The sequence below is a fragment of the Poecilia latipinna genome, unplaced genomic scaffold (genome assembly GCF_001443285.1).
Source record: "Poecilia latipinna isolate Pla-1442-1.1 unplaced genomic scaffold, P_latipinna-1.0 Scaffold1077, whole genome shotgun sequence".
NCBI lineage: Eukaryota > Metazoa > Chordata > Actinopteri > Cyprinodontiformes > Poeciliidae > Poecilia > Poecilia latipinna.
In genome coordinates this window covers 32,392-53,414 of record NW_015113693.1, presented here as the reverse complement: position 1 = coordinate 53,414, position 21,023 = coordinate 32,392, and the positions used below count along the sequence as shown (strand labels likewise).

Genomic DNA, 21,023 nt, shown 5'->3' with positions numbered 1-21,023 from the left:
AGACCGGATTAACTTCAATATGGAAAAGATTTCACAATCACTGAGAGGCATGACAAATCTAAGCCTCTGGCTGCAACCAAGGCAACCATCGAAATCATACAATAACATCCCAGTGTGTGTGTGTGTGTGTGTGTGTAATGACTTTCAATGAACACAATGTTCTAAAAATCCACCAAAACAATGTTGCTTGGTGTGAAAACCAGCTGGGAAATTAATTCTGCAGAGATTTTTAAATGTCTGCCATCACGTCATCATAAAGCAACGCAGATGTTTTTCTAATAAGAATCTGTTTGACATCAGCTGTTACGGGGCGTCAGCGCTAAGGGACGGCTGCTGCTGCTGGGAATTACTGCCTTTATGACCGCACAGTGTTTGTGTAAACACAAGAAGAAGAAGTGGGTTAGGGATGCATTAGCAGTCTCGCGCGCACACACACACACACACACACACACACACACACACACACTGACTCAGCTTTTATGGAGAGAGAAAACACAGTTCGTCAGAGTGACTGTAAATACCACAGAAATGATGGTTCGCTGCACAAACCTGAATCCTGATTCAGAATCGGTTCAACAGGATGCAGTGACTCCTGGGAGCCACTAGGGGGCAGCGGTCAGAGTTTCTGAACAGGTTAACTCATAGGAGACAATGAGGATATTCTGTGACAGATAGATTTATCTTTGCATCTGTCCTAAGGAAAGGTATCTGCAGATACCTACGCTTGTCTATTGTCTATTGCATAGACAATAGACAAGCGTAGTTGTCTATTGTCTATACAAGTTGTCTATTTTTGCACTAAGTCATGTGACAGCTGAGTCTTAAATGAGTTTTGTTTGGCAGAAATGGCTCATTAAGACACCGGGAACATTAAGTCAAGGTTAAAGTTGACACTGCTCTTCAAACCGTTCCAGACAGATGAGCGTTTAAAGCCAGCTGTAAACATGTCAAGGTCAGGTTTTCCATTTGTGTCATAATACAGTTGTAAAACAAAACCAGTAAAAATAAAATCTATGTTCCCAAGAACAAGCTTCCTTAAGCCTCTTGTGACATCACAAGAGGTCAATTTGAATAAATCTGTGATTTTATTTCGATGTTTATTACCTGCACTCAAAGTTTTTATGCTGTTCCCACGGTAAAATTCAGGCATTTTCAAACATTTAAAGGTCAGTTTTCAAACTTTTCCAGATAAAAACAATACAAATGAACTCAAGAAGACAGTTTCTATTCACTATTATATGATATAATTTATTACCGTTAATAATAATGTGTTATGATAGTATTTGGCCAACAAAATTGTATGTCATAAAATAATATTGTTAATTCTAATTAACCTAAAACAGGGAAAAAATTGTCTGATTTAACTTCAGTCTGAGAAAAAAATGGGTAATTTTTAAATTTGGTTTATGAAAATATCTTTTCAACAATAGATAATTTCCAAATTTAGGCTTCTAAATTTGGAAATTACTTCCAAATGTCTAAATTTGGAAGTAATTTCCAAACGTTATATTTCATTTTATTACAAAACTGTGCAGTTTTAATATCAAGCACTTTCAAGGACTTTATACAAAAATTAAGCACTTTCAAAACTTTGAAGATACCTAATTGAAAACTGAAGCATTTTTAAAGACTTCCATGCTTTTTTTGTGCCACTTTTGATGTCATCAACCAAAACACAGAAAGCAGAGTGAAGCTTTAAACACATTAACTACATAAAACTTTAGTGGAAGCTTATACTTCACCATCCAGTTAGTGTAAGTTTAATCCTGGAAAACAACAGTAACAAAATTACAGCAGGGTGTCTTTATGTAGAATCATTCTTACTTTATGAAGTCGGTGTACTCCATCCAGAAGACGCCCTCGCTGCTGCCGTGAGCCATCAGCTCGTGCCGGAGGTGCTGCGGCCAGTCCGGCCACTCGTCCGACCAGCTGCCGTTCCAGGAGAAGCGACCCCAGGGGTTACGCAGCCGCAGCAACCTGCAAAACAACTTCATCAGCTTCTTTTCACACCTGATAGACTCGGTTCCATTATGGACTGTAACTGACAGTTGTTACATTTTCATCTGCTGAGGTTTGCTTTCGAAATGAGACAAACCAACTAAACCAATTGGAAAACCTGTTCCCCTCCTCGCCTGTGGGGGCGCTAAAAACCACTGAAGGAAACAACATGAAATCCAACAACTTCCTTCTTCACCAAACGAAGACAAATGGATTTTAGCAGTCATAGGATTTCTCTTTTGTGTTTGGTAAAAATCCAGGAGCCATTTCTCCCGCTAGCGTTAGACTTGCATGTTTGTTTTGGTTGCATTTACCCAGAATGCATTGTGCTTTAGATCAGAGCACTGTCCAGTTCACTTTGTGTTCACATACGAATTTGAACTGCACCACAGTTCATTTCAACCGAACCAATACCTCGGTTTGTGGGTTTTTTGGTCCACATCAGTGTTCAATTATTCACACCTCCCAAAACGAACTGCACTTTCTAGGCAATCAGACCAGCTTTGGATTAAAGCAGACTAAACAAAATTGGTGTGAATGCACCTTTAGTTCCACCGCCTCACTAAGAAACATCATAAAAACCCAAAGTGGAGAATCAGCAAATGGAGATTCAATCAATTCTGAAACGTCTTTGTAATTTCCTCAATGACCTGAAACCAAAACGATTTGCCGTTCAGCCTTTTATTTTCAGAGTAAATTGAAGTGACCACAGGTGGCACTTGAGCAGATTAAATGTGATAATTTTTGGCACTTTAAGCTTCTTTCGAGACAGAAGAGGCTTTCATTTTGTGATGAACTATCCACCAATGATCGCCATGATTAATGTGAAGTGATGTGCATCTGTTTTCAAGGCTGATCAAGTCTTTAGCTCATTTGTCCACGAGTAACAGAAGAAGGATTTTCAAAGAGAAAGCAACACATTTCACACCATTCAGTGAATAAGTGGTGGAAAAACAACAGAAGGAGAACAAAGGATGAAGACGCGGCGCGCAGTCAGAGGGGTTTTACCTGTAACCCTGAACGTCTCGAACATCCAGAATGGAGTAGGCGTGTCTGGGCCTCAGACCCAAGGACTCATAAACGGCGTCGTCCACCTTCATGTTCCCACCTCCACACGAAGCTCCCATTAGAAACCTAACAAATAAAAACACATGCAGTCACATCCTTTGATCCAATCTTAGCTGAATGCTAATTATTACAGGCTTAAACCGGAAAACAACAACAAAATATTGATTTTATACAACCATGATTTATCGCCCCAGTGTGTTTCTATTAGAGCATCCAAACTGTTAAACTAAAAAGTTTTATCTTGTTTTGAAAAATGCAAAACCAATTCTACTGTAAAAACATATTTTAATAAAACCTACTAACCTGATTTGTACACAGAAAGAATCTCTACATTGTATTCAAGGCTAATAGAATATGATACAGGCCTTATTTTTTTAATAAATAAATGGGTCCACCATTCTACTTTGAAGTAAGAGTTACTGATTGTGGTTTATGTGCTACCAAATTAAAAGGAAAGCAAAAAAAATAGTGGTTAATAAAAGATGAATTTTGCCTGCATCATTTTTTGTTCAGTGAAATTTTTTCTTGAATTTGTTTTAATTGCATCACCTTTTACAAGCTGGTGAAATAAATCTTAGCTATTCTTGAACTTTGGACTGGGGACGCACAAAATCATTCCAAGAGCCGCAAACGGCCCCCAGGCCAGAGTTTGGGCAGCCCTGTGTAAATCTATAAACTTAATTTTTCCCCTGGAGTCTGGTCCAGTTCGATAATTCTGCAGGGATCGGCTGGTTTATTCACTAATACCAGTCTGTTCATCTGGCGTTCCTCAGGGCTCGGTTGTCAGGATCACTCTTTTTGTGAAAATTATGCAAACTCACTAGTCAACACTGAACAAATCTTTATTGTTAATGCAGATTACTTTCAGCTATAGCTATTAAAATGGGGGATATTATGTAAAATATTTTTTTTTCTCCAACTATAGGCTTCCCAGTTCTTAAGAGTTAAAATAAAACAGGAGGCAGATCTTTCAGTTATCAGGTGAACAAGTTCCCAGCAGACAGACTAGGTTGTAGTTAGAGTTGCTCCTACTCCTCTCTATCTGTACATTTATCTATTATTTGCTGGTATTGTTGACAGCAGCGAGTTGTTTTCTCGCCTGCTGTGATGTTTCTGCGCCTGGACGTGTCACCTTCCTGGAAGGAGCCATCAGATGAGTTATTGCTGCCAGTAACTCCATGTTCTCTCTGTTCTTCAGCCACAGAGGACCCAGATGCCCCAATAATTATGTATTTAACCTTGTCTCTTTCATGGACAGAGCCCTTGATAGAGTTACTGATGCAGCTAACTGTGTACTGTCTCCGTTTTCCATCCCAGCGATTCTCTATTCAACTATTTTTCCTTCCTAGGTGGAATAAAATGCTGCTGCCAATAATTCAGTGGACTCAGATTGACCTTTTCATGGAACGTCCAACTGGACGAGTGGCTTTTGTTTGAATTTATTGAACAAGAAAGTTACAAAAAAATCTCTGAATTATTAGCCTGATTGTAAATAATTTAATTAGATGGAATAAAATATTCTTGCCTGCCTTCTGAAGGAAACATGCGCAGTAGAACGGCGGATGACGCAACGTGACTTTGACTAATAATCCCTCTACTGACCCTTTGCAGCTACGTCACTAAATCATTGGAGGCGCCATGATGGACGCCGGAAGTGAGGGACGACAGTACTGAACAGAGCGACTGAAACTGTTTTCCCAAGTTATTTTTGCCAGTTTATTCATGGCTTCTACTTGTTCGAGTTCAGATAATTTGTCTCTGAACGTAACTCACCTAGTCGGGGCTCATAGACGACGGGATTTACAAAAGCTGGAAACAGCTAGCTTAGAAACCGACCCGTACCTCCTCCCTCCTGACGCGTTTATCAAATTTACGACTTTACCTGAATTCACACCACATGATTTATATCACTACGTCATAAGCAGCGTTTCCCTTTACACCGGAGAAAACTTAAAGACGTCCAAAAGACGAGATGCTAACCACTTTTTCCCCATACATGCTAGGCTACATGAAGGTGCGGCACTGTCTCCATGGTTACCAATAGTTAGCCGCACCTTCTCCACAATGCAATGATATCTTTCTAATCAAACTTATAAAGTACATGAGCGTTAATCTTCTTACCTTGTAAAAAAGTGTTTGCTGCAAATACGCGATTTAACAGTCATTATTATTATTATTATTATTATTATTTTAAATATTTTTATGAGGAGGAAAGGAGACATTACAAGTAAAATTTTAACTGTTAAAGACATAGTATGCCAACAGTCATTATTATTAACAGCTGCTATAAAATTTTCCTCGTTAATAGTTATGAAATAAAATGAAAAGTTTGGTTTACATCCTAGTCTGTCACAGCATCCTATGACCATTTTAAAGAGAAATCAACTAAATAGAAGCGATATTATGTTACAGATCTCTGGTTTTAGACTTTAAAGGAGCTCATTGGTTGTTTTGACTCCATCATGGCGGAGTGGGCGGAGTTCTGGAGAACGTGACGTCATGTGTTAAGGGTCGATACTTTGAAGTAATGTCTTCTGTCGCCCAATTGAAAAGCATTTCTGAGGTTTTCCAGCACCTGCAGGAACCCTGGATCTTAATTAGCGTCATGAACTACTTCCTGTGCGGTCAGTAGCCCCGCCCAGCTCTCACCCAGCCTCCTTGGAGCTCAGCATCTTGGCCCAGATCAGGTCGGTGTCGATGGGTTCCTCTCGGGGATTAGTGGAGCTGACCTGCAGCATGAGGGAGTCGCAGGGCGCCCCGGTCAGAGTGGCCAGGCCCTCGATGGCGCGCCCCGCCTGCAGGGCGAAGTAGGACCCGTGGAGTTTGGCCAGGGCCTTCTCGATCAGAGCCACCCAGAGCTGCTTCCTCTGAGCCTGGAGGGAAATCAGGAGGAAACAGAGTGAATGTTATCTCTGTTTTCGTGGAATTTTTTAATTCCAGTCAGGCAATCTGTCAATGAATGACATGTACAAAGGTTTATCAAAACGATACGCAGATAAAAGGTACCACTCCCTACATACTCTGTCGCCATGGCGAAGGAATTTCCTTGTTGTGCCTGATTGTGCAAACACAGTTTCTACAAGATAACATCTCGATAAGGAATGTTGTTCACCTGCTGTGGAGATGAACAGTTTCCTCCAGCAGGTATGTTGTATGTTATTAACTACTTCCATACTCCATAACTTTTTATTTGCAGAGTCATTGCTGATTAATTAGCCGTTGCTGCTGAGGGGTCCTTGGAGCTTCGCTTGTGATAAAAGTGAAATAATGAGCTGGTTTGATCTCAGCACCACAGATAAATACTCTGGTTTCTGCAGGGCTCCCCCAGGTGATGCAGGGGCTTTTGCAAAGAATTTCTTAAACATTTTTTATGATGCAATCATTAAAAACAAACTTTGATTTAGCTGGAAGGTATGCTAACTGTTTAAGGAATCCAGCGGACTTCTAACTTAGTATGCTGATATTCAAAGAATAATTTTATATAAAATGGATCTGAGTCACTAGAAACATTAATGCTCCACTTCTTAGGAGGCTTTATCTTTATAAAATAATTTTTAAAAATTAAATGCTCTAAATATTTATATAGTATATCCAGTATATATATAGTTTTTTTCTTAAGCTCAGTCTGATTGGATGGAGATCATATTTAAACCACATTCTTTTATTTTATTTCTGTCACAGATTTGTAACTGGTTTTAGATCGGGACTTTAAGTAGGTCATTTTAACACATCTTACTTGATGCAGCTTTTAACAGGTTACATTTTTCAATCAACTCGGATGAGATTTAATGTCCCTGCTGAAAAAACGCATCAAAACAGCATCATGCTGCCACTACCATGTTTCACAATTTACTTTTGAACTAAAATGTAGAAAAAAGTTTTAAAAATATACACATTATAAACAATTATGAAGTACTTTATGATAATCTATTGCATAAATGTTTTTAGTGGTAAAATGTGAAGAAAAAATCCCACTTTTGCTAGGAATTGTACTCTTTGCTTTGTTCTAATAATTGAAAATGGATCCATCCCTCCGTTGAGGTCCTGACCTGTGAAAAGAGGAGGTATCCGTAATCGTCGCAGGGCAGCATGTCGTCAACCAGCACCGTGGTCCATGTCCCGTCTTTGCAGAGCCGGACCTGGTAGGCGCCCTCCGGGCAGATGGTTCTGGTGATCATGACTCTCTCCACCAGCTCCGGCCGCTCCGCCAGCACTGCCAATGCGCTCAGGAACCTGGAAATACAAAGAGCCGTCAGTCACCTGGAGCATAAAATAAAATGAAACGGCAACATGGAGGACGGAGGGGAAGAGCAGATTGTGACTGACGGATGGATGTGGAAACAACAGGAAGAAGCAGCCATTAAACCATAATCATTGCATTAAAATATTTTCCACAGTTGTACCTTGAGCAGTTATGAATCTTTCTGCATAATTTCTCCTCATTCAGAAATCAATTGCATTCTGAGAGTCAGGCCTGCACGCCTTCTGGTTAACTCCCCTTTACTGCTAATTTGCCATGCAGCAGAGACTCAACTCCTCATTAGCATGCACGAGAAATGAGTTCATCAAAAACCCAGATCCATCTGAAAATGGTAATTCTTCTAAGTTTGGGGGGGTGAGAGGGGACAACATGACGATCCGACTTCCGAGGAATTTATTTCAAAGAGAAAAATGCAGAAGAAACAAAAAACAGAGGAAGCTTTGAGTCAATGAGCAAATCTAATTAGTCTTGTATGCATCTGATTCACTGCCAACTTCTATGCAAACAGTATTTTGATTTTCCAAACCGAGTTTACAAATGACAAAGCCAGAGTAGTGCGGTTTGGTCTACTGAAGCAGCCTGTGAATGAAGCAAAGCAGGAGCAAGTAAACTACGACCAGGACTTTAACGCTAAATTACGATTAACCAATAACACTAAAAATTTTAAAGCAATAAATAGTGTTTTTTTCTTCTTTTAAACAAAAGTCCAGAGTTGGAACCTTTGAATTCTTGTGTTTCTGGTACACCCATAAATCTGACGCACATGTGACATCCGCAACAACATCTATGGACAACAAAGCCATTTTTCTGCTTCAAAAACCCCCAAAAATGATATAATTGGATGCTGGAAACAACTGCTGTTGTGTTCAAGTTGTGCTAAAAGGAGTTAGCCTGTTAGCAAAGCTATTCAAGCCTAAATAGAATCTCAATGCTAAACATGTCCAAAATGCTAATGTTAGCATCCACATTCAGATTTCTAAAGACGTTCCATGAATAACCGGAGGTTCCCGGTAGAAGAGCAGTTTGCACCAATCTGATGGAAGAAGAGCCTGAATAACAGATTAAAAACAACTAGAACGTTTCTGAAGAAATTTAAACGGGGCCTGCCCGTCGGTGGGAACCCAGCATTCTTATGCTAAAAATTAGCATCAATGCTAAAGTAAGCTAAAATGTAATCGATAGCATGTGGAGAATCACAAGCATGCTGACTAACATAGACTTACATCATTAAGTCTGCAAACATCAGAGTAAAGCTAAAATGAATCAAAATGTTAGCGTTAGCCTAAACGCAGTCGGTAGCATGCGCGGTATCACCACCATATTGTCTTACACTGGCTAACTCCAGTCAGTATGATAAACATAGTTAGCCAGTATAAGACACTGGCTTACACTGGCCAATTTATTTATTTATTTATTAGCTACGATAAACATAGCTAATAAATAACAAAATGGCCAAAATGCTTATTTTAGGGAAAAGGCCTATTCCAAATATATCTATTGTTGATTTATTCAGTTTAGCAGCAAAAAGGGTTTCTGTGTGCCGCCTTCAACAACGGCTCTTAATTTGGCTAAAAAAGTGCAGAACCAACAGATAAATGCAGATTTTAGCTTTTTTTATGGAATAAACCCTGCATTAAATTTCCACAACAAAATGACACAAGCATCAGTGATATTTTTTGTTTGTAATACGTTGGAAACATCTCATTTAAAAAATATTTATCAATCCTCTTTTTTGTAAATGTTTTAAAACATAAAAAAATAAATAAAAGTGTTCACTTTTCCCTCTGGTAGATATTTATCAAGTTGTCTTTTCAGAGAGGGTTATGCAACATTTCCGGCTCTAAACGAGTTTGTCTTCAGCTGGACAGAGTAAAAACATCTGCAGCCTCTGGATGATGTTATTGTGAAGTTCAGCTGCGACCATTTCCAAGGACGAAGGTGAGGAGCGCTCGGTAGTTCGCTCGACCGTGAGAATCTGGGTTACATCCTGTCGCGACAGAACCGATTTGCCTCTGGAGAGGGCGATGTTTGATAACCTGTGTCCTGGTGATGAAGTGGAAACTTGGATTTGGACATTTAACTGTTCCTTTATGTGTGTGGAGGAAGATGGAAGATGGCAACACTCTCAGCAGGCTCTCTGAAGGGCACACAGATAAAGGATGTGCCCCAATTATCTCTCTGCACTGCAAACACACAAAATCTTCTGTGGAAATATCTTAGTACACTTGAAATAAGATGAAACTAACTCACAAAAATAAAATAACACTTTATTTGAATTAGTTTATTGTCATAAACATGACATAACCCCTGTGACGAACATGAAGGAGTCTTCATAAATGTTTATGACTGTTCTCATAAAGTGTTATTTGGTAAATAATGACACTTTTAATGCAACGTTGCATTGAAAGTTGAATGAAAAATCCACTCAGTGTCAACTTTGCATTAAAAGTGTCATTATATAACAAATAATCAAAATTTGACACTTTTAATGGATAGATTACTTACAATTTAAATGTCTTCTTATACATGGAAGTAGTACTTTTTCCTCAATATTCAAGAATTATTGACTTAAAAAAGCTCCTATATATTGACGAAAAGTTACTTGCAAGTTAACCAAAGTAATTGTGGTCTAATTTCTAGTGCAAATATCTTAGTACACTTGGAATAAGAAAGTTACTTACAAGTACCTGAAAGTCTTCAGCAAGATATAAGAATTTGTTTTAAGTAAACAAATCATTAATGATGATTATAAAGTTGGCAGCTAAGTTAACTTACAATGTGGGAAAATGTCTTATTATGAATGAAATAATCTGCCAGTGGAATTAGAACTCGGTTGCTAGGTAACGGCTGGGCTGGCGTTGCTAGGTAACGGCGCCAGTGGAACTAGTACTTTTTGACCAATATTAAGGAGTTACTTACTTAAAACAAGCCACTAAATCTTGCTAAAAAGTTGCATGTACATTAGTTTTGTCTTAATTCAAGTGTACTAAGATATTTGCACTAGAAACTAGACTGAAAAACTTGGTAAGATTTCGTGTTTTTGCAGTGCGTCCGGTGAATCTGTCCAGCCACAGTTCTACTCTTCATTTTGTTTTATTTTCTTCAGTTTTCCTATTTTACTTCCTTCACTTGGTTTGGGTGCCTCTTTTGTCTTCTCCTAAACCTTTTATTTCTAATTTCAGTTTTCAGTCGCAGATTTGTTGGGAATGTGTGCGTTTTGGATGCATTTCCGGATTCTCACCAGCAGTTCCCGAGGAGCCCTTGGAGGATGTCGGAGGGCCGCGGTGTGCGGAAGACGGACCATTTCACACCTCTGTCTTTAAAGTTGCTGCAGTTGATCTCGTGGGGACGCAGCCACTTTTTGATCCGCTGCTGGACGCTGTCGCCCTCGGGGAAGCCCACAGAGCGAGGTCCTGGGGGGAAACTGTCATCCACAAAGTTCACAGAGTTCTGGAAAAACACAAGGGAGAGGAAGAGACGGCAGACATTGGAGAGGATTCGCTCAAAGCTTGGCAAACATCTAAAAAAAAACGCATGAAAACGGTACTCTGCATCTGCATCTCATTTCTTTTCTTTCAGGATTTGTTTTAGAATCATATTAGTAGCTATAACATTGCAGGAACTATTTTAACAGTATCAGCTTTAGACTTATTAGAACAAGGGTTCCCAAAGTAGGGGGCGGCATGCCCCAGGGGGTCACGGGACGTCAAGTCGAGGGTCGAAAGATGATTTTCAGATTCATCATGATGTGACATCATGATGCAAAGAGAGACAAAATAATAAGAAAAACAACAAAAACTATTTAACAATCAGGGTGGGCATTTATCGTATCGTTTATTATCATTTATTGTGATAAATTCTGATTTATTGTTTTCATGATAAATTCTAACTAATGAAGTATAAAATAAAGTGTTGGGTTTGTTATTTTTTAAAATTTTTCTCTGTTTGTTCAATAAAAATATATCAATAATTATCAGTCATTTTTAAAATATGAGCATTTTAGTGATACAAATCCCACTTCTTTTTGGGAGCGGTGTCCTAAAAACATATTATAAAAAGAAATGTTTTTCCAAGAGTGATACATCTGTGATTGTGGGGCCATAATTTCTGTCCACGCAGTCACAACCAAACAGTTAGCTAAAAATAGTAATGAATAGCTATTATAATCTCTTTAATTCATCACAACAGCACCACAAAAGATGGCTATAAAACTTTAAGTCCATATCGTCCAGCCCTAACGTCGCGGGATAACTAATATGTCCTCCTGTAAATTAAACTCCACAGTAGCTGGGATGTAAAAACAGAAATAAATTTGAAGTCATGTAAGCATCATTTCATCCATTTTCATTTATTTATGCTGTTATCTCAATTTAAGCGTATTATGTTAGTAGAAAATCCATAAAAGTCTCTTCCAGGTGCCATCTTATCCGTGTTCGATGAATAAAGAAGAAACGTTCAAACTGCTTCCTCTTTAAAACATTTAATACTTCCACTTAATTCATGCTGCCTCTGTTTTGCATACATGGATGAGTTAGCATATAAAGACATCCAAAGCGGCAGCATCTGCTGATCTGAGCGCGCCGCAGAGAGCACACAGCAAAACGTTTTCTGTTTCCTACCGCTGTGGAAGGAGTGAGCCTGTTGTGTTGCAAGGCACAACTGGTGGCTCACAGTGAAGCTAATTGATTGCTAACCATCCCCCACAATCCTATTCTGCAGCCTTGATGCAGCATCGGTTCCCAGACGGAGTCACACCGATGCATCCGCTCCACCTCGACCGTCCCATGTGGCTTACAGGATGAGGAGGTCGCAGGCTTAAATCTGAACCCTGTGCAGGGCAAACACCACTGACTTGTCTGCAATTTTAAAGGGGCAGTATTATGGATTTTCCAGGAATTTTATACCATAATCAAGTAACTATTATACCTTCAGTTGTTAAAAAAGTGCTGTATTTATCAAATATTCAATTCAAAAACACTTTATTAATCCCAAAGGGAAATTAAATGCTGTTGTAGTTCATTATTTCAGATTCTTCACAGAGTTATTGTAGCCGCTGTTGGCAGGAAAGATCTCCTGTAGCAGTCTGTATTACAGCGAATCTGAAGAAGCCTCTGACTGAAGATACTCTGCCTTACCAAGACAACCTCATGAAGATATGTCTTCTTAAAATTTTAATTTTATATGACTTAAAATAAAATTACTTCCTACTTTAACGCCTTGAAATCAGGTCTCATTGAGAAGCAGCTCCTATAATGATGCTCAGTTCCACCAGGCGTTTGCTAATTGCTCCTGGCTAGTCTGAAGGAGCTGAGAGGGGGAGAAGCTACGCCTCGAAGGCGGGGCCAGATCCAGCGGTGCATTTTGCACAGCTGACTGGTTGCTATGTGAGATTAAAGGATTTCTCAAACATGTGTGAATAAATCAAAGGAACACTCCAAGTATGTTTTAGATGAGTGAATAACTTTAGAACATGGTACTGGCACTTTAATTCAAGCAATAAGGGACAAAAATGAAAATAACCCACAAAAAAGAGCAATTTATTTTCTTTTATTTGCACATGTTGTTAGGATGAGACATCTATTAGCATGGATGAGTCTTTGCCAAGTAAACATGGCCGCACCGTCTCTGACTCAATCCCTGAACCGGTGCCAGCATGTTAAGACCTCCGACTGGAATCAGCAAATTCAACGCTGCTCAGGGAAAACCTGCTGCGTTCCCGTCGTCTCCCAGACGACACAGAGCTGGCAGGCAGACCAGCGACTCTGTAGGGAGGAAAGCTCGCTACCAAATATCTGCATGTGACTCAATGACATCTTAAATCTGCAGACAAAGACGAGGCTATAGGACGGCATTTCACAGCGGAGTCCTTATTCAGACAGAACTGTCCGGGAACAGGCTGGCACGAGCAGAACGGGGGGAATGTGTCACTGCGGTTAGTCAGAACTTCAACAACCAGCTGGAGAAAAGGGCGGCAAAAAAAAAAAAAGAAGCAGAAAATCTGGAGCATATTTCTGTTGATCGCTAAGAAAAAGCCTTGAAATATTTCACAGTTTACAAGTGGTGTTTACTTCTGAGCCGACACCCTCTGGAGCGTTGGCATCGAGCGCTCTCAGAAGAAAAAAATAAAACAAAATCAATCACAGAGAGTCAAAATCCAACGACCAGCAGAGACTAATGGGCCTCAGGTGAAAAGAGAGTTTTTTTTATGACATGACTCTGCTGTTGGGCTTTGCTGCTCGGTGTAATATGGCCAAAGCCCGCAATAGCCTGTACTTACATTTCAACAACAACACCATCTGCTTGATCCAATAAAAGGCAAGAAAAACAATCACGCAGGCTGAAACATCCGCTGTAGATCTGTACATGCAGCAGCGCCAACGTGTAAAAAAAGGGAAACAGAAAGCTTTTATCTGGATTAAACTTCCTCTGCTGAGGTTTTCTTCTGGTTTTAGTTTTAGTACCTTCAATCAGACGGATTAGGAAGACGAATGTTTACACCAGCAATACTTCTCAGTGCAGTGAAAGTATATTGCTTTTTTATTTAGTTCTGGACTTTGAATAGGACATTTTTTACACACGGAGACGCTTCATTCTGCACATTTTGACTGTTGATGTCAAAAAAATCCTGTCAATGCCATCAATTTTTAAAACAAGAATGAATACATGTAACCTGTTCTGCAGAGACAAACCCCCTGGGAGAATAACTGCGTAAAAACAATAAAATTAAATTCTGAATGATTCACCTGCTGTGGCGTCAAGCACACCAGGTGAATCCCAACTTCCTCACATGGACAGGAATTAAACTCATTTATGTTTAATCAAATGTCAAATGATGATGATCCGCAGGGTAAATCTGCACTCTGCTGGTAACTGGGACTACAAGCACCACTTCAAGTTTTGAAATCAGGGAACATTTCTCCAATTGAAGTGATCAGACTACCATTTCTTGTCTTCTTGGTCTTCAAGACATTTCCTGTTCTCTAAAATCCTTTTGTTTTTGTTTTATCACATAAAATTTCAGTAAAAAATACATTGAGCTTTAGTACGAAAAAGTTTAAGAAGTGTAAATAATCTTGTCCTGTTTACGCCCTTGTATATAAAAAAAAAAACTGCAGGAAATTATGCTGATAGTGATTAAATTCACTTCCTCTCCCATCTTGTTCTGCTGCTAAATATAGGTTTCTGCCCCGTGTTCACCTTAGCGTTAGCACACATTGTGGGAAACACAGTTGAGTGGATGGAGTATAATATTTTGAGATATTAGCAGCAAAAAGGAGAATAAAACATATGTGGGGACAGATATGATGGGACATGAAGGGAAGGAGATGAGAAATCACTTTGAGGAGCCCAGAGAAGCTAAAGAGAGTTAAAATATGAGTCCAGGAGAGAAAAGACTCAAATTAGGCAGCGAGAGGAGAATATGCGATCTCCTTCCTCCCTACTGAGTCAAGCTGCCTCCCACGCTTACACAGCCGTGCCCTGTGACTTTCAAAGAAGCCATTAATAATGCATCCTAAAGCTCACTTCATGCTTCACTGTAAACACGGGACGATTGGTGCAATGCTGGCGTGTTAACGGGCCACACACCCTCAGTCAAACCCCGCCACCTGAATCGGAGCTCTGCGGCGTCGGCATCTCCTCACGTTTAATCAGATTTGTCTCATTAGCTCTAGAGTGAGCGGTCCTGACGATCGGGATTTAAACGGACCCCTCCGACAGGCTCCGCCACATATCCATGACAACCTAATAAAGGCTCATCAAAGGTTCTGCTCGGCAGACCTGAGCTTGAAGCCGGGTCGCACAAAGCGGGAACATAAAGGTTGCCACATCCGAGCCCAGAGTTGCTAGGGAAGGCGGCTTTGTGTCTCCAAACAGCTGTTGCAGGGAATCGGACCAATCAGGCGCTGGAAACTGAACAAAGGAGCTCAACATGGTTTGATCTATGGACATTACAGAAAACAACAAATTATCGATAATATTGTTGTTTTCAGACTATTTTCAATAATGTAATAATAGTGCTAAAAGATCAGGACCCTTAAAATTATAATGAACAGTTAACACTGGAGCCAAAAAAGATTTTAAATATCCAAAATAAAAATAAACAAGAACAAATAAAATGTAAACAAAATGTTTTAGTTGAGACCAACAGCAGAAGCGGACTGAGCGGGGCTGGTGTGAATACCGACCAGTTTAAAAGAGCTCTACCGATTCTAACTAGAAGAGTTCCACATTTACATGCATCATAATTACAACAATGAGATTTCTTTCTTTGGATTGATCTAATATAAATTGTTGTTTATGAATATGCCTAAGCCTGCAGGTATAATTTGGAGTCTGTGTGGATTTAGAGACATTTCATCCTCACTTCAAAAGCCTGAATTTAACGAGACATTAAAGCTAATTATGAGGGTATGTAAACTTCTGACTGGCTCTGTACATTTAGATAACAAAGACTTATTTTCCCTCCTTAATGATGGGTCTGCTGGTACGTGTTAGAGACAAATGCATCAGAATGAAGAACCTGTGGATATAAAAGCTCTCCGAATACGCAGCTCATTTAGCTTTCAGCTGCTGATACTATAAATGTGGCGAATAAATCAAAGGGAAGCAGAGAATCACAGAAGCTATTAGGATTGAGAGATTGAGAGGGATCAGAAGCAGAACCACAGCGACATGGAGAGCTAATTTAAGGGAAATGTGCTCAGAGACTCCAAGAGCACATGAAGTCTGCGCTGCTTATAAATATCATTTCTGCACCGCTTAGAGATATCTTTACTTTTTCACCATTAAAGAGGAGTAAAAAGCACAGAATCAATCAGGGCATTGTTTTGGTTTCACGAAGATTTATGAATATGTATTATGTACCATTTGTTTCATTCTGTTATTTAAAAAAAAAAAACTAAACTTGAGCTCCACTAAAAGAAAGAATGAAGAGATACAAGAGCGAAAGCAGTTCCACCGTAAAACAGACGTCTGATTATTCTACTTCAATTACATTCTGAAACAAGTGAAAACACTGAAACCACCACTAAAGCATTTGTGGGAAAACCTGCCATACACTGTAAAGAAAGAAAAAAAAACAGTCTCAAATTTAAGGCAAAACACAGATATCTGTACTTACCAGAATTTAACATATTTTATGGTAAAATCCGTATTTATACGAATAAATTTACAGTATGGATTTTACACTCGGTAAAATTTTTATGGTAATATCCGTTCAGTAAATGTCTGTAATTTACGGTAAAATTTGTTAAAATTCTGAGGTTGACAGAATTTTATCATAAATTAGGGACTTTTTTATAGTGCAACTGAAGATATTTCCTGAAAAAAAAAAAAACATATTTTTTTAAATCAACAATTTTGGCAAAGTTATTGCTTTTGATTGCTCAAAATTTTCAAACATAAAAGTTTCTTCTGTGTTTGCCAGAATTTTACCGTAAATTAGAGACGTGGGAAGTTAACGTAGTTGATATTTCAACAATTTTGGTAAAATTATTGCTTTTGATTGCTCAAAAGTTTCAAAAAACATAGAAGTTTCTATCTACACATTTTTAAGACATAAAGGGTCTCAAAGTTTAAGAAAATATTTTTAAAGAATGTTTTAGTCCTTAAGCTGAACAACCAGAATTTATTTTTTAAGAATTAAGTTTTACCTTTTCAATTGTCATGTTGGTAATGACAAGTTTTTAATATATATTTTATGTGACATGCAATTAATAAACAACAAAAAACCCAAATAAAACTGATTTAGATTTTTGTAGGAAAATGATCCGTTTAGATCAACCAGAAGAGAAGAAGGTTGTTGGCAGGAGCAGTTCTGGGTTAATGCAGTCGAGTTGAACTCGATGACTTTAGTTCCTCTGAGCCGTTACTTGATCCCGCGCAGCAGCTCTGACGCCAACACACACCAGCGTAAGTGAGAAGAGACGAGCTTTGAATCCGTCTTATCTGGCCCGTATCTGAGACCAAAGTGAAAATGCAACAGATCCAAGGCCCGGCTGTTCAGTTTCAGGGAGAGGTTCGGTAAACGGAGCGCTTACAGACACAGGATTTAAAATTCATCATGGCAGACCTGAGCTTTCAGGAAAAGGCCTCAAACGTTTTTCATGGGAAAACTGACAGATTTAAAGTAAAAAGATCTAATTTTACTGCAAATGAGAAAGTTGCTCTTTAACTTTTGGGGGAGACTGATGGATAACGCTTGGCTGAAAAAATACTAAACTGATGGATGGATAAAATTCCCTGAATCCTTGAATGAACGGATGGACAGGAAAGCTGGAACATTAAACTCTCTTTTCCGTATTCCTCCACATTCCCACAGTTTTCCAGAATTCTTCACACAGGAGATAAAGAACGACTTTCACCCCGACCCGGACGAGGTTCTGAGAAGACGAGCCAACATTTCAATCATGAGCGTCGCTTTAAACTCAGAATTCACCTCATCCGAGGCAGAGCCACCAAAACACTGAGAAAAATCAAATTAGCATCAGAATAACAGGAACGCTCAGTTTTAATTAACTCCACGAAAGGAGCTGCAGCATTTTAGCAGCAATGTTCAGGCTTTGTGGCACGGTTTACTGACACTGTCGACTATTTTAATGCCACTCGCTGGTTTTTATAGATCAGGCTTGAAGCAGTGCTAGTCGGCAACGTAAAGAGTGTCTGCAAACACCAGCTGTTGTTTACAGACAGTGTTTCTAAATTAGGCCGGCAGTATTAAGACATATGACTGCAGAGATGAGATCAATAGCGTGATTTATGTAAATCAGTTTTATCATTTCTAAGTGACATTTTATTAACGTGAAAATGACCCGTTCTGATTCTCTGGCTGAGGAACAACAAACCACGTTGGTCTAATATCGGTTAATGTCCTTTACTTTATTTTGCATGTTTTATTTAATCCATTTGGGTTTCTACTGCTTCTAAATCCAGCCTCAGTGCTTAAAAAACCCACCAAGCTGATTTTTGGCAATAAGTTCATGCTTTCTGGTGTCTGGAAAACAAGCCATATCAAAAACCTCCTTCTCTAGCAACCCCAACAAAGTCCTGCGCATTGCCTAGCAACTCCAGCATGTATGGTTAGCTGGTTATGCACTGGTACAATGGCTGCTGGAAAAGATGAGTGCTTTGTTGTTGACTTACCACCCAGAAACCACTTGCTACATTTTTACTGGTTGTGCAGGAGGCTCCACTTTTGCTTTTCAAAGATGTACGTTTGAATAATTGCGCATCTGTAAAACGTTGAGTTGGGGGGCGTGGCCAGCAGCTTATTTGGATTTAAAGTGACGGCTCTTTCTGAAAGGAGCTCAAAAGAGGCAGAACTGACAGACTAAAATCTCATTATCTATAAATTACTTTGTGCAAAAAGCGTAATGATCATGTTTTATACAGCCTGCAGACTGATCCTAACCTGTTTAAGGAAGCAGAATAGGTCACGTTTAAAGCTCCTCTTACCTCTCTGCAGAAGCTGACGATGTTCTCCCAGAGCTCCTTGGCTTCTCCCTCGTCGTTCCGTCGACGAGCCTCCACATGCATGCTCTCCCTCCTCTTCAGAGGCTTCACCACCTTGCGCAGGGTGAGGTACTGCTGCGCTGTGTGGCACGCTGCACAGTTCTTGGCCTTGACGTCGTTGAGAAGCGTGCATGCAGGGCAGCTCCACTGTCCTGCTTTCTCCTGGAGGCCAGACAAGGTGGAGGCCGACGAACCGGAGGAAGCGCCGGCAGCGGAAGGGAAGACCCGGGCCTGTTTACGTGCTTTATGACCCGACGGGGTGGAGGAGGGCGGACAAGAGCACGAAGCAGAGCCGCAATGTGGACAGCAGCGGGCCAGAGGGGTCTGCTGCTCCTGAAAGCCGTGCAGTTTGGAAGAACCACAAGCTGAGCACTTGGGTGTGCCGGTGGGATTCCGCAGGGTGCACTTGGAGCATGCCCAGGTGCTAAAGTCCGGACTGGATGGGCTAGCCGGGGTAAATCGTACCGTTTCACAGCCTACAAGGTCGATGAGGTCAGCGCCGGCCCTTGACGATCGGCAGCCCTCACACTTGGCTGAGCTAACAGCGTTGGGCAAAGAGCAGCTAGGGCACTTCCAGGTGGGGTTAGCCGGAGTCAGAGGGTGGTGCTGAGGGTCTTCTTCTTCCAAGATGCTGAGGCGCTTGCTGGGGTACAAAGGTTCTTGGGGTTGTGCGTGTTTGGGTTTGGCTGGCCGCTGCGGGCCGGGCTGTGGGGGCACGACGGCCGTGGACGGGGAGGTGGGGCTGGGACTGTTGGTCCCTTGGTTTTGCGGGCGGCCTGGTGGGGGAACTTCTCTCCGGCTGCGGGGCACGGGATTGTTCTGGAGGGAGGGGAATGTTGGATAAGGCGAAGAGAGACCCTGTGACGAAACTTGGGGAGATTCTTGAGGATCAGACGGAGTGGGGGTGTTGGACTCGTCTGTGAGGTCGATGACTAAGGGTGCTGACGGTGCTGGGTGAACGGGGAACCCGACGACAGGCGTACGTACTTCAGGTACTACCAGCGCCTCTGGGGGGATTTTAGGCAGAGACAGTTTTCTGGGTCCGCCGCAGGCTGAGCATGATAAAGCCACTGGGGTGTTGTGGAGCGTGCACCGGGCACAAGCCCAACCGGGGTTCTGCCCTTCATGGCCACTCACTTCTCCGTTGCTCTCCGAGCGGCGCAACACATCCTCTTTGACCGGATGCTGTCCATTGGGCTCAAGTAGCACCGTGGGGGTGACTGCGGGTGTCGGGGGCTCAGCTGGAGCAGATGGGAGGCCATTGGCAGTGACGGCTATGGTTGTGGTAGGCGGGGTGTTGGTGGCGGACGATGGGCCAAAGCCACAGACCGAGCAGGCTCCGGATCCCTGTGGGTTGTTGAGCGTACAGCGTGGGCAGGCCCAGCGTTGCTCCTCGGTGCTGCTTAGCCGCAGGATCTGGTTCAGATCGGGTTTCTGGCGCGGCGCCTCGCAGATGGAGCAGCGGGGCGCAGCGCCTGCGTTCAGGAAGGTGCAGCGTCCACATGACCACTCGCTGCTTCGCACTGCTGCAGCCATGGAACCAGGAGAGTGGGAATGGCTGCAAACCAAAAAGAAAAACACTTCGTTAGAACCTTTTTCATGAAAATTAAAAAGTATTTGACAAAACTAAATATGGCGAAGTACAGTTTAATCAGATGAAGCACCTTGTTAAAGAATTCACGTAATATTTTTATCGTATACCCAGTTTAGCGTATCCTTTAGGCAGTGTTTGTCAAACGTTTTCAGGCTGAGGAAAACTCATAAACCACCTAACTTGAAACGGCCCCCACAGTAGCACATCTTAATATATTAAAAATATTAGTCTCTTAAGTCAATGTCTTTGGTCTGAATTCAATGTCTGAATGTGAAGAGTGGCGATGTTTTGTAAATGTGACTGGCCACAATAAAACCAAGAACACATTGACTCAGGGCACTTTGGGTTATTTACAGCAGTGGTTTCCAAACATTTTCTGCGCCCCCCCTATGAATTACAAATGGCTGTCTGGTTGAAATGACGCGTGTGACCGGGGGGGGGCATCGACTTTTTTGGTATTGATATTAGCTAGTCATCTTTTAGCTAACATTACCTGCAGCTTTACTCACCTCAGTCGGTTAGTTTGGAGGGAAAAACTGTGAAAAGTTCTTTGCGTTTTGCTGGTTTGCTGCCGTGATTCTAACACAAACC

At 41.0% G+C, this 21,023-nt stretch overlaps 1 protein-coding gene across 3 annotated transcripts in view; it reads right to left on the bottom strand.

The window, feature by feature from the left end:
* Nucleotides 1-21,023, bottom strand: part of capn15 (calpain 15) — a 58,516-nt gene that overhangs the window by 8,808 nt on the left and 28,685 nt on the right. For all 3 annotated transcript variants that reach the window (XM_015051976.1, XM_015051975.1, XM_015051974.1), the window contains 6 exons: nt 18,782-20,396; nt 10,569-10,777; nt 7,116-7,299; nt 5,716-5,939; nt 3,007-3,132; nt 1,825-1,977 (listed from right to left, as the gene is read on the bottom strand). In XM_015051976.1, the coding sequence (XP_014907462.1) occupies nt 1,825-1,977; nt 3,007-3,132; nt 5,716-5,939; nt 7,116-7,299; nt 10,569-10,777; nt 18,782-20,374 (2,489 nt within the window). In that variant the 5' untranslated portion in view covers nt 20,375-20,396. The remainder of the gene's footprint in view (nt 1-1,824; nt 1,978-3,006; nt 3,133-5,715; nt 5,940-7,115; nt 7,300-10,568; nt 10,778-18,781; nt 20,397-21,023) is intronic.